Raw genomic sequence first — 13,973 nt, forward strand, 5'->3', positions numbered from 1 at the left:
TGGACCCGGACGAATTCTACTCAATGCCTCAAAGTATAAGGCTTTACTGCCATGCTTTGAAAGTGATCCATAATACTACATCAAATGAGCTCATCTAGCAATCAAAGCCGCCATGTTTCATTTTCTGTGATAGTCAAAAATATAAAACTGGAGAGGAATTTGTTGTATCGTCAAATTTAAACGGTATGTTGGCAACAGGCATGTCGATAAATCAAGTCAAAGTAGGTAGTTTGTGCTGTCCTAATTTTGGTTTCTCCCAACTTGAAATAAAAGATCTGCTGCACAAAATGTGACATCTGGTCCAACTTGAGTATTTCAATGTAATGGAATATTGTGATAGTTAAAGGGTGTATTTACCTTTCTAGGCTATTGGATAATATCAGCAAAATCTCTTCATGATGAGTCTTTAATGTTTGTATTTCTAACTTGGGAGTCCCAAAATCCCAGTACTGCCTGTCGCTGCTTCCTTATGCGAGTCATGAGCATCAAGTTAATTTGATTAAACCTACCATAGCAGCAGACTGAATGGTGGCCATTTTCAGAGAGGTCAATATTACTATTTATTGTGATGCCACAGCGGAATTGTTCTATCAGAAATTCTGTCTCGTGCAACATGGCATAAATTGGATTTCTGGCCTTTTAACCCTCAAAGTCCAGTAATAATCTGGAACTACTTGTAACAAATGTGAGATCTAGGGGAGTGTGACGTACAATTCGATAAAAATTAGGCTATGAAATCCATAATTCCGTTGAAGCCAGCCATGTTGTCATGGAATCTGCAAGTGAATCTCAAAAGTAAAAACCATTATAAGGAAAAATGAAGTGATGCTTAAGTAAAAGTATATTATGTATGCATGTATAACATGAGTAAAATATGTATCTCCAACATAAAAACAAATTTGACAGTGTATTTCTGCAATATTATATAAATATCTTGTTTGAAAGGATGGTCCAATGCAAAAAATGATTTTAGTGCAAGAACAACCTGGGTAAGTGTACCTAAACAGGCACATGCAGTTTGTTTATTCAGCAGTAAAGATGCTGATGATTGTGGATCTGAGTATCTCTCAATAGTCGCTGCTGTCCCGGAGCGGTAGTCATGAAGGTAAAATAAAAAAGCACCAATTAAATGTGAGAAAGACACTTGTTATAAATATAGATTAATAAGGACGCTTGAAACGATCAAATCAAGTGTTCTTGAGCTTCCCGAAAGCTTTAGCTCCGCCCGCTTCCAGGGGTCACGTGACTGACCGTCGCCCAGGTTGTGTCGAAAGCATCCTGATATTAGCAGTTAGCTAGACGCTTTAAAAAAAACAAAACAGAAATGTAATTAATTTTCATAATGAGTATAGCAATGCCATGGCTGTAGTGGAGAGGAAGAAGACATGGAACTAACCCCAACATCGTCTGTTAGCTAATATCTGAAGAGGCTAGCGTAGCTAATGTTAACCAAACATTAGCATTAGCTTGAATTCAAACTTTGACGGTCGACAGCAGCTAGCTAGTTGCTAGTTCGCCAATTTGCTTCCACCGTTTCAGCTAGGTAGCATGTCTTCCTGTTGTAGCAGTAACAATAACTCAGCATCGTACGTGTAACCGCCCTCTCGGTGTGTTACGTGTACTCCTATACGTCTAGAGCTGTAGTGTTACTGCTGTGTAACGCGAGTTCACTTGGGAATAATGACTACTGAAACGCGGCTAATGCTAATGTTAGCATCTTAAACTTCAATATGAACTGTTTCCCAAAATCTGTACTTGTCAGGTAGCGCTGATACCTAATTAAAAATACTGAAAGAAAGATCGATATGTATTTAATAGCTACATTTTTATATCCAGCCGCGTAAGTGTTCCCAAAAGCTCAGTGATTCATATTGGATAAATAATGTCAAATAATATGATGTCTAACCCATGGGGATTAACATTTAATAAACTGTGTTGTCTCGAAATCCCTGCGCTTCGGTCTTCTCGATAATCATTGTTTTTGTCACAATGGATTTGCATTAATTTTTTTTTTAAAAATTGTTAAACGTGTAGTGTAGTATTTTGACATTAAGCATTTTGCTGTACAGCTCGTTCAAAAACAGTCTGTATAGTCCAGTTTAAGTTATGCCTGGGGACGCGTCTGATAGTAGTGATGACTCTGATGCCAAAACAAATGAGAAGGCATGCACTGTCAAGCATCAGATCACCAATGGTAAGTCAGACACACTTTAATTACATACACAGTTCGTACACGTAACCGCAAAACATGAAACCTGTGCAAATCGGAAATAATTAAGTATTGACATGTTTTGGGCGGAGTTTGTTTACTCATCTGTTTGTTACTTAGCGGGAATACACAAAAACTCATGTTCATGAAACTGGGTGGTATTGTTGGGATGTGGCAGGGCTGATTCAAAAACGTTGGAAATAGGGTGGATGTATTTATAATTTTTCACTTCATCATTGCAAAATAGATTTCAATTTTTCCACTCTTCATGTTTAAATAGTTTGGCTGATTTTGATTAATCGTAAAAGAAGCGTTGGTCACACAACAATGGAGAAGTCATTACAGTTTTAATTGGGACTGGACAATGAAGCATTAAGGATTTTTTTCTCTAAAATTGTGAAAATGTCACGTTTTCTTTATTATAAGTAAACTACATGGTGGATAACCCTCAAACTGGGCGAAACAGTGGGCATCATCTCAAATGAGGACCTGCGAGCTGTGGAATATACAATAGTAGGATATAGTAGTGGAACTGTTGGTGTTTCAGTTCCTATTTCATTGCAAGATCCCCTGTCCAAGTAAACGAATAGATATCAGATGTCTTAAAAACATCAGATATTTAGCTTTGTGAATGGGAAGATGTGAAGCATTGTTGCAACAGCGATACAGATGTTGCATATTCGTAGTAATTCAAGTTGTGAGGTGAACAAATATGTTTGAAAAGCTCGTATCCACCTGTGTTCCAAGCTTTCAGAGGAGCTTTTGAATGGTAGCTGAATGCACTGCCTCCAGACAGGAAACTTGAATCATTTTGTGCTAGTTTGTTCTTTGCTGTGTTTACTTTTAATTAACTTGTATCACTTGATCTGGACTTTGGACTAAAGATAAAACAGTCTTAATCCCTTATAGCTTGTCCCTGGCCTCCGTATGTATCTTAGAGTGTAATTTATAGTTTAGTTCCTTAAAAGAAATCAAGACGGTATCACATTAATATACTCCTGCTGTGAGTTGAAAATATCAGGATAATTGCAGATGTGATCATTCACATTTTTCATTGTTGTTGTTTTCATTGTTGGAGAGGTTGCTATGTCACACAGTTTGGGTTTTGATTGAAGTGAATCAAACTTTAATAACTTTAATTGTGTAATTTCCTCCGGGATTATTAAAATTATCTATCTATCTATCTATCTATCTATCTATCTATCTATCTATCTATCTATCTATCTATCTATCTATCTATCTATCTATCTATCTATCTATCTATCTATCTATCTATCTATCTATTTATCTACGGTATCTATCTATCAATCAATCAATGTTAGTGCAGCAGAAATTGTTTGCATAAATTGCATTGCAGTAGCAGGGTTAGGGTTAATCTTAAAAGCAGTGATACCTGAACACACATTCATATAAGATGAATTCCTTTTCTTTGTTCTGCTAGCTAACCTCACAGGCCACACTGAGCGAGTTGGCATGGAGAACTTTGAACTGCTCAAAGTTTTGGGCACTGGAGGTAAGTTTCTCTGTAAAGTATAAAATAAGAGGCAGTTTTTGAAATTGAAGAAAAACGCAAAATGATGATGTCAAATGAGGAAGTATTCCCTAAGTGGTGAAGATATATTTCCCCACCAGAGTCAAACATGTTATAGGATAATGTAGTTATTTTTCAGACCATGTAACAAAGTTCCCCTGATGGTTTGATTACAGTAGTGATAAATATTTATTTAGTCATATTCTGAGGTGCAATTCAACAGCATGAATACTTCCTGAACACTGAGGATGCCCACATGCCTCAGTTGTCTCTGTTATTAGATGTCATCCATACAGAATACCTCTGAAAGATTAAAGAGTCTGTTTCCATCACCAGTCATATTTCACAGTTCAGTCTCCCTTTCATATTGGAAGCAATTGAGATTCCTGAATGTACAATTTTTTGTTTGTTTTTGTCTAGCTTATGGAAAAGTGTTTTTGGTCAGGAAGAACACCGGTCATGATGCCAGCCAGCTCTATGCTATGAAGGTGAGACGATAGTATTGACCTAAAAAGAAATCATTTCAAAATGTTTTATGTGAATTTGCTTAGAATTTGCTGATATTCTAATGCATTTGTGAGACCCGCGCAGCACAGATGTCACGGTCTACAACTCTGATTTTAAGGCAGCAGGGGCAGCGTGAAGTCAACTAAATCTTCTCAGCAGCATATTTGAATGTTTTTCCAACTGTGATATACAAGATGCTAGAACAGTTTGTCCACTAATTGGAAGGTCAGTTGTGTGAGGGCAAGCTGCTGAACCCCAAATTGCTCCCTATGGCTTTTACATCAGTGTGTGAGTGATTGACCAGAGAGATATTGTGACCAGGGGTATCGAGTTCTGTACAACTCCTGATGAGCAGACTTATGAATGTGTGTGACTGTAAATTGTACAATGATTAGCTATGAAAAGGTCATTCTTTGAAAGGACAGGAAGGGGTCCACTACTTTGTGAAACACTGCTGATAAATATTTATTTATATCCTGCTATTTATATACAGGTTTGTGACAAATGAGATGATAACTCAGCAGCTGCTCATTTAAAGTCTAAAGTAGAGGGGAAAAAAATCAAACTATTTTGATTTGACACCTCTTTTAGCTGCTGTATGAAAATGATACATGGCTGTATATTTGATCCGGAATATAAAATTAATTCTATTCAGATCTAGATTTTCCTGGTGTTGATAGTGAATGATGGGGATTTTATGTTGATCATTACTTTAGGTTTTAAAGAAAGCCGCTATAGTTCAAAAGGCAAAGACAACAGAACACACTCGCACCGAGAGGCAGGTTCTGGAGCACATCCGCCAGTCTCCCTTCCTGGTGACTCTCCACTACGCTTTTCAGACTCAGAGCAAACTCCATCTCATCCTGGGTGAGTGATCAGACACAACTCCCAAATTCATTGAGCTTTTGTCTCTTTGGACTTGAAATGCTAAATAGGTGTGAGGTTTTTTAATTTATGTTTGAATCTACAATATGTCTGTTAGTCAAGGACAGATTTATGACTGAAAATGAAAGAAACTGACATGTTTAACTTCTCACAGATGTAATCTTGCTCATGTCAATTAATTTGATTGGCTCAGTGTGTGCTCATGAAACTCATGCAGCTACCCAGTGTGGTGAGTCCAGCACTAAAACTGGAAAGAAAAACAGACAAAATAACAGGAAATACTGAGAGACTTTATGCTTTCAAAGAATACAATGTTCATCTTAGGGCCCATTTATTCAGTGTAAAATAACCTCTGTATAAAATATATTATCAATCAATTAATTTGGTATGAAATTACTAAGATAAATTTCAAGTCACATCTGTTGGCCTTAATGGTACTGTGCATGTTTGATATTTTTATTCTGTATATTGAAGCTTCCTGTGTGTTTGTGTGTGTGAGTGCAGACTATGTTAGCGGTGGAGAGATGTTCACTCATCTGTATCAGCGGGATCACTTTCCTGAGGAGGCCGTGCGGATATATGTTGGGGAAATCATCTTGGCTCTGGAGCATCTGCACAAGGTGGGCATCTTTCAGCTCTGGAACTTAAATCTAAATATTATCAGTTCTCAGACACAAAAGATAAAACAAACTCGTAATTTACAATGTATGTTAGAAATGGCGTTTAGTCAGACTGTCTAAGCAACATTTTTGGTGACTGCTATTCCCGTTTCTTAAGTTTTTGTTACAATAAAGCACTGAACTTTATTTTGTGTTAACACTGGCTGTTTTAGGAGTTAGAATGACTGAACAAGGTTAGAAAATACTGTGTTATCTGAAAACAGATAAAAGGCCACGCTTGTCTGTACTGCGTTTCATCTAAGGTCATGTGTTTCCTCGCCGACCTTGACCATGAATACGTTTTCTCTTGGTTTTTTGTGCAGCTTGGGATTGTGTACCGAGACATAAAATTGGAAAACATTCTTCTCGACAGCGATGGACATGTGGTATTGACAGATTTCGGGCTTAGTAAAGAGTTTCTGGAAAAAGAGGTGTGTAAATTAATTCTTATAAATAAAAACTGTGTGTATATACACGATCTTACACAGAATAAGTGTTATCAACTGGAGCATTCACGACGCTTTGCGCATATATAACATTAGTTTATATTACTATATATATTCTCTCCCCTCTTTACAGAAGGAAAGGACCTACTCTTTCTGTGGCACCATTGAGTACATGGCACCTGAAATCATTAGGGGGAAATCAGGGCATGGCAAGGTAAAAAGACTGTGAGCACCGATGGTCAGCAGTCATAGAGTTTTGGTCATGTGATGCTATTTTTTTTCACATTCAGATCTGACATGCATTGTGTTGCATCCATATTTAAATTTCAGCTAATGACAAACGACTGTCATACATTCCTTGAATACACACATAGTGTGTGCCTCTTTTTTTTCTGTATGTGATGTTTTAAAGCGGTCCTCTCCTTTCAGTCTGTAGATTGGTGGAGCCTTGGGATCCTGATGTTTGAGCTCCTGACAGGAGCATCGCCTTTCACTCTGGAGGGAGAGAGAAACTCACAGAGTGAGGTGTCAAAGTGAGTCCAACCCTTCAACCAGCCTGTTTATATCCTCCAGTCATAAAATCTCAGCCATTGTGAGAACCTCAAAGCTGCTTCGGGACTTTGTCATAGCGTATTAAAGTGCTCTCGTGATAAAATGTGCTTTATGAGAGGTCATCGACTGTCTCTTCCATCCTTGTCCTTTCAGACGCATTTTGCGCTGCGATCCACCGTTTCCCTCTATGATCGGATCCACTGCTCAGGACCTGCTGAAGAAGCTTTTAGTGAAAGATCCCCATAGAAGGCTGGGTTCTGGACCACGTGGGTCTGAAGACATCAAAGCACATCCCTTCTTCAAGGTCTACCTCAACTCAGATGTCTCTCCTCCCCATTGGGCCTTCACCTTCATTTGTAACTTGACTCTATTTCCTTCCAGGGCCTGAACTGGGCCGACCTGGCCCAGAAGAAGGTTGCGAGTCCATTTAAACCGGAGCTGAAGAGTGAGCTGGATGTGGGGAACTTTGCCGAGGAGTTCACCGGCATGGATCCCGTCTACTCTCCCGCGAGCACACCCCCGAGCACTGGTCGCCTGTTCAAGGTTGGTTTGATATTCACCCTTCCTTATTTCCAAAATACAAAATAAACATTCTTATTGGGCCAGGCAAAGTGATCAATACTGATCTGAATCAGGGTTTGTTATTTAATAATGCTTCCAGTTTGCTGTATCTGTCCGTATATCTAGCCAATTTTTTCTGACATGATTGATTTTGAGTAGCCTGCGCTCTATCTCTCAAAACAGACTTCCGGCAGTACACTAAAAAATATCATGTACTAAATGTTGCTTGTCTTTTTTAGGGCTACTCTTTCATTGCTCCCTCCATCCTGTTCAACAAGAACGCAGTCATGGGAGACTTTGTTGGATCCCAGGTCTGTGCTGATCGGCCTGGGTCAGCGTCGGTTCAACGCAGTGCCATGTTAGAGGTATGGATCGATATCAGTTTAAAGAGATTAATTATTTAGGCAATTTGCATTAAATGGATACTCATAGTGATAGCATCTTTTAAGGACAACTCATCCCATCCCTTTGTTCAGGAGTCCCAGTTTTTCCAGCACTATGAGCTGTGTCTGAACGGACCGCCCCTTGGCGAGGGAAGTTTCTCTGTGTGCAGGAAATGCATACACAAGGAAAGTGACCATGAGTACGCCGTAAAGATCGTCAGCCGCAGGTGAGTGAGCGTCAAACGCATTGACACAGTTTTCGGGATGCTTCTTATGTCCTATCGTTTAATACTAGGGCATTTAATGTATTTGTTCATCCATGTGTGTGTAATCATTTGTTTGTGGCACATTATTTTAAAAAAATCGCTCGAGATATACCGTATTGGCCCGAATATAAGATGGTGTTTTTTGCATTGAAACAAGACTGAAAAAGTGGGGGTCGTCTTATATTCGGGGTCTAGACATTATACCCATTCACAATGCTAGATGGCGCCAGATATCTTTAAAGCGAATGCTGGACTTAATTCCCCAGGCCAAAACGAACCCCTGTCACGAAGAAGAAAAATAAAAATAGCGGTAAGATAGAAAAGAGAAGAAAATAAGAGAAGAGATAACAGAAAATGGAGAAACGTAGCGCCAATCTGGAGAAAAGTGGGTCGGAGATCGGCCAGGTTAACCGGCAGCTGAGGAGAAGTTATGATGCTAACTTCAAGATGATGGTGATAAATGAGGCAGAGTCCTCAAACAATTGCAGTGTGATCGAATATATTGAATATATTGGTGTAATCATTTGTTTCAGATGTACTGTAATTATTTTCTGTATAAAAATTAAATTTGGTGTTCAAAAAGTCTTTTTTTCTAACTTGAGTCTTGAAAAAGAAGGGGGTCATCTTATAATCAGGGTCGTCTTATATTCGGGCCAATACATCAGTTAGCAAAATTTTATACACACATTTCCTGTGTAGTGATGAGGAGAGGTTTGATTTTTTTAAAAAGTTTTCTAACTCTTGTTCCCTGTGTGTTATCATCTGATAGCTCTTATGTATCTTGGTACATTTAATACTGTCCCTGGACCATTTGATAGCAAGTCTCAGAATGTTCTTGCTCAAAATGAATTCTTTTTTCCGCTGTTAGAATGGAGGCAAACACCCAGCGAGAGATTGCTGCCTTGAGGCAATGTGAAGCTCACCCAAACATCGTCAAGCTGCATGAAGTCTATACCGATCAGGTACGCTGGAGGAAATCCACTAAGAATGTTCAATTTCTGACACATTAACACAACAAATAGCGGATATTTGATCTGTTCTCTCAAGGATGGAAAATTTATAATCCTGCACGGTAAGAAATGCTCAGCAACAAATCCATTTTATAAAGTCTTGTATTTGCATGTCCTCTTTTAGTATCACACATACTTGGTGATGGAGCTTCTCCGAGGTGGAGAGTTGCTGGAAAGGATCAAGAGGAAGAAACTCTTTGGCGAGGCAGAGGCCAGTCAGCTGCTGCAGAGCCTGGTCTCAGCTGTCAGCTTCATGCACGAGGCTGGAGTCGTGCATAGAGACCTTAAACCAGAGGTGGGATGTTTTCTGACGACGTGATCCGTTCCTGCATAAACACAATCACTCATTAAAGAAAAGAAAAAATTCCTTGTGATCAATCAAAACAGACGAGACATAATCATCAGTACCTCCTGCTATATAATTCTGTTAGTGACAACATCAGACCAACATTATTGCAACCATATTTCTACCGTTTTTCCTATTATTAAAAGTGCACTTTAATCATTATAAACTGCCAGTGCTGTGCTAATGTTTTGAGAAAGACAATCAGCTGGAATCCTGCGATAAACCCTCGACCTGAATTCGGATAAGCAGCTGAAGACGAGATGATTACTGATTGTCTCGTGTTCAAGGAGATGAGTGGATGAATCCGTTTGAATGAAGACGTTTTCATTGTCTCTATTTTTCCACTGCAATCTGCATGCGTCCTGAGGATGTCTCACTTAGACAGGCTGGATATAAAGTTGTAACCAGTTTGACTTGTGGGATTGTTTGTGTGGTTCTTTTGCAGCATCATTTGAATGTGATTTAATCAAGGTGAACAGCAGACAGCAGTGCGTAATGCCCCTGTTCAGTGCAGCACTTCTAAAAATTAATGCTGCTGCAGATTTACTACACACAATCCTTCTTTCTTCGGATGGATGTGGGATTCAATTAACTCCATCCCTTCATTTATGTAAGCAGCTGTGAGTGACGGGTGGTGCTCACAAACACCGATAAACTTTAGGCTCTGTGCTGTGTTTCTTCTGACATAAACGCTGTAATTGCAAACCATTTTTAAACATTGATTTAAACCCATTTACTGCTCGGGAAGGGTTTGATTAAAACAGTTCATCCACATTATTTTGTTTGCGCTTGTTGACGGAGTCGCTAAATACTAAATTGTGATGTTCTGCGTTACACTTTAATGTCTAATCTAATTCTCACCAAAATATCAGCAACGAATTTTCAAGGGGCCTCTTTGGAATAAAGCTTCAATGTGTTTGACCTCTGCAACCACTTTCACAAAAGCAAAGCAGAAACGAAATACAGAAAGTTAAGAGTGTTTAGTCGTCTTGGTTCTAAAAGCAGAAGGCTAGAGCTCAGACTGAAGAAGAAGAAGCCAGAATGATTATGGATTCCTTCTGTTTACCTTACAGAACGTGCTGTTTGCAGATGACGGCGAGGACTCTGTGCTTAAAGTAATAGACTTTGGCTTTGCCCGCCTCTGCCCTGCAGGCAGCGCCCCCCTGCAGACTCCCTGCTTCACGCTGCAATACGCTGCACCCGAACTCTTTGAGAGCGCAGGATACGATAAAGCCTGTGACCTCTGGAGTGTCGGTGTCATCCTGGTAATTAACCTAAAACTGTTAATTCTGTCAGATGGTGAGGGTATAAGTGTAGTACCAACGCCCCTCTCTCGCTCTCCTAGTACACCATGCTGTCAGGCCAGGTGCCGTTCCAGAGCGAGCAGCGTGGGATGACCTCATCATACGCAGCTGACATCATGCAGAAGATAAAAGAGGGGGATTTCTCATTGGAAGGGGAGGCGTGGAAAGGCGTATCAGAGGATGCCAAAGAGCTTGTTAAAGGTATGTAAAGGTTTTTACTGTTCTTTAGGGCCGCATTCCATACAGCAATGCGTGCTTTGTTCCAACGTCCTTTTCATCCTGTTGTCTTTGTATTCCTTTGTCATAACGCCTCTCTATGATTGAAGGCCTGCTGACAGTCGATCCAGAGAGGCGTCTCAAACTGTCAGATCTGAAAGAGAACAGCTGGCTGAAGGGCGGGGCGTCCATGTCCACCACTCCTCTGTGCACCCCAGATGTACTGGAGTCTAGCGGGCCCACTGTCCGCACCTATGTCAATGCAACCTACAAGGTACACAACTGGTCTCTCTTAGAATAGATGCTAGTGCTTGTGATTCATCACGCCTGTCTCCCCCTCGCTTTGTCTCTGCTCCAGGCTTTCAACCGTGGTAAAAGAGAGGGCTTCTTTCTAAAAAGTGTCGACAACGCTCCCCTTGCCAAGCGACGAAAGCTGAAGATGACAAGCACAGGCGTAGAAACCAGATGGAGTTCATCCTCTTCCTCCTCCTCCTCCTCCACTTCCTCCTCTGCCTCTGCAACAGCATCCAAAGCCCAGCCAAAGCAAACTGTGACGCCAAAGCAGAGCTAGCCTCAACGGCAGGAGAGAGGGAAAACCACGTCCTCCAGTGGTGAGAGGGTCAACCTTTCCAGATTGATCAAACCGACACAAAAAATATTGGTTTAGGTTTGTGTTAAGTGTGAAAGGTGTGGAAATCATGTTTCTAGAGCAAAACAGCGTCATTGATCATGTCACATTCTCCCCGAAGGAAGCGTTTTTCCTTCAGTAGATGGCCTTGGAAAGGAAAACAACCTCAGCATTCACAAAGCCACTGTATTGTGGTGACACTAAAATTTAAAGAGACACTTACATATTTTCACTCTGCGTAACAAACAGTGCCTGGCTATGTAGGAGTAAAGGGAAAAAGGAGCCATACATGAGCAGAAGCCATATATGCAGGAAAGCAGTGAATATCAGTTGAACCATGAATGGACAAAAAATTTGCACATAGCAATTAGTTGACACAGAAGTTAGCAGGTTAGGCTTTTAGTTGTGTAAGTTCTTTTCAATTTTGTTACACATGAAAGAATAAAACAAGAATGATTAGATTTGCAATTTTTTTTTTTGTTGGGGAAAATTCTGTGTTTTGCACTTTTCCCAGAGAATGTAAATGATCAACAACAACAAAAATCTGGAAAAGGACTGATTGCAACAGAAAATGCTTATGGTACATTGAACCTTTGAAACCACAGAGTAGAATCTTGCTGTCATTTGAATGTCCTCTCTCTCGGAAGGACAGCGCACCTCCAGTACACTATCAGCTTTACAGATTCCAGGTGACACAACGTGGGCTGTGTTTTTTTATCGCATTTATTTTATGGATGGTTCATCGTGAAGTGGTTGCAGTACCGTAGAAAGTCACAGAAGCTGTGATGAAATGATTTCTTGTCATTCTTGCTGTAAATTACATGCATTGTTGTCCAAAAGCCCTTAGCATGCTAATCTATTGTGTTAATTACCTTTAAGGACTAAATGAACTGCTACCCAGAGTGTTTTAATGCTATCGAGTGCAGCTTGAATGTTTGCTAAGATGGGAGCAAACATCCATTTTGGTGGTTTTGTGTGAGCATCTCCTCAGGCGTGTGAATTTTGAAACAGTTATTACAGTTTCGCTGTCAGACCAGAGCCATTGTGGCTATCTTAAATCCAGCCTGATCTGATGCTGTGAAATCTAGTCATCCCTTATTCAAGCTCAGCACCCTGACCGCCAGTCACCCGAATGCATTTTTACAAATCAAATTCTGTTACAGAATCAAATGCTTAACTTTTATACAGTTCTTACGAGAGCAACCTGTTGTGTATATACTACTACTTGTACATATTAGAGCAGAAAAGCAAAGATTTTAACATTTGACGGCTGTTTTAAATGGTTCTCAGTGGTCTGATGTTAGTATTCTGATGTATGTTTTTAATGAACTTTTCTTTTTTTACATGTTGCACAGTCTGATTATCAGTTAAACACATTTCAGCTTTATAGGTGCTTTCACTGATATTTATTACATGTAATTGATTTTAATGTTGGGTTAATGGGATTGATGATTTGGCTCTTCTGTACCAGCATAGCAGGTATGTGTGTGCGTGTGTCTGTGTGTGTGTCACTGTGTGAAAGCGTGAGTGATGCTGGGCCGTTGGTTATACTGCGATTTCTGCACCAGATGAAAGCATTATTGTAAGTTACAATGGTATTATTTTCTTGACATGTGCTGCCTTTGTCTTTTTAAGGTTGTTAGTGTTTGAAAATTGAAATTTTTACTTCAGAAACTGTGCTTTTATTGGTGGTGTTATTGTCTTTCTTGTCTCTTTGGAGCATTACTGTTTTCCTGAGATGCACTGTCACTGATGTCGTAACTGGGAATTCATCTTTTGCACCAATTTTTTTGGTTGGTGTAAAATAAATATTACCTTTAAGTAGATTGTTGTGTTTTTAATCTTATTGACTGGTAATTCTTCTCCAAATTCTAATTAGTACTGATTAGAATGTCGCATTTCATGATTATAGGAGACCACAATTTGAGCTTGGTTTGTTGCCTTGTGGAAATATTGCCAATTGGGAACTCAAAATCTATTATATAAGTTTTAAAAAAAAATTGTAAAATCAAACTTTTTTTTCCCCAGTCCATGAGCCACCATTGTCACTAATGCCATTGGGTGGATTTCTGAGTGTCCTCTCCTCTGATCCTCAGCCAGCTTTTAGAGCAGCTGAGAGTCTCTCATCTTCAAACATTGCTGATTAAACAGCAGCCATTATGCTATCATTACAGACCAATGACAGTTAATGGTGAATTAAATCCACATCTATTTATGAAGGTATTGGTTTTAGTTCTTTTAATTCCTGTTACATAAGTCATGTCCATAAAGACTTCAGGTACTGGGAAATGCAATTGATAACAACTGGGGCATGCTAATCAATAAATGCATCTTTCAAAATTCAAATTTCAAAACATAAGCATAAAATTGGATGTAAACTAAAATTAAGCAGATGCATTTTACGACAATGATGCAACACTATAATTACAAGAGACAAGGTCTTAAATTCTTGCCAACGCTAAGCTGTCAA

The 13,973-nt window shown here is 39.5% G+C and overlaps 1 protein-coding gene across 1 annotated transcript; it reads left to right on the plus strand.

Moving 5' to 3' along the window:
* The first annotated feature begins 1,070 nt into the window (after window positions 1–1,070).
* rps6ka4 (ribosomal protein S6 kinase, polypeptide 4) lies at window positions 1,071–13,324 on the plus strand. Its single transcript, XM_068331394.1, has 18 exons — window positions 1,071–2,194; window positions 3,651–3,722; window positions 4,161–4,228; window positions 4,964–5,114; window positions 5,637–5,752; window positions 6,115–6,222; window positions 6,371–6,451; window positions 6,667–6,770; window positions 6,943–7,093; window positions 7,171–7,332; window positions 7,590–7,715; window positions 7,827–7,960; window positions 8,868–8,961; window positions 9,134–9,304; window positions 10,429–10,620; window positions 10,701–10,860; window positions 10,986–11,149; window positions 11,234–13,324. The coding sequence occupies exons 1-18, from the start codon at window positions 2,107–2,109 to the stop codon at window positions 11,444–11,446; spliced, it is 2,355 nt and encodes a 784-aa protein (XP_068187495.1). The 5' UTR covers window positions 1,071–2,106; the 3' UTR covers window positions 11,447–13,324.
* The last annotated feature ends 649 nt before the right edge of the window (window positions 13,325–13,973 follow it).

The sequence above is a fragment of the Antennarius striatus genome, chromosome 13, assembly GCF_040054535.1.
Source record: "Antennarius striatus isolate MH-2024 chromosome 13, ASM4005453v1, whole genome shotgun sequence".
Lineage (NCBI taxonomy): Eukaryota > Metazoa > Chordata > Actinopteri > Lophiiformes > Antennariidae > Antennarius > Antennarius striatus.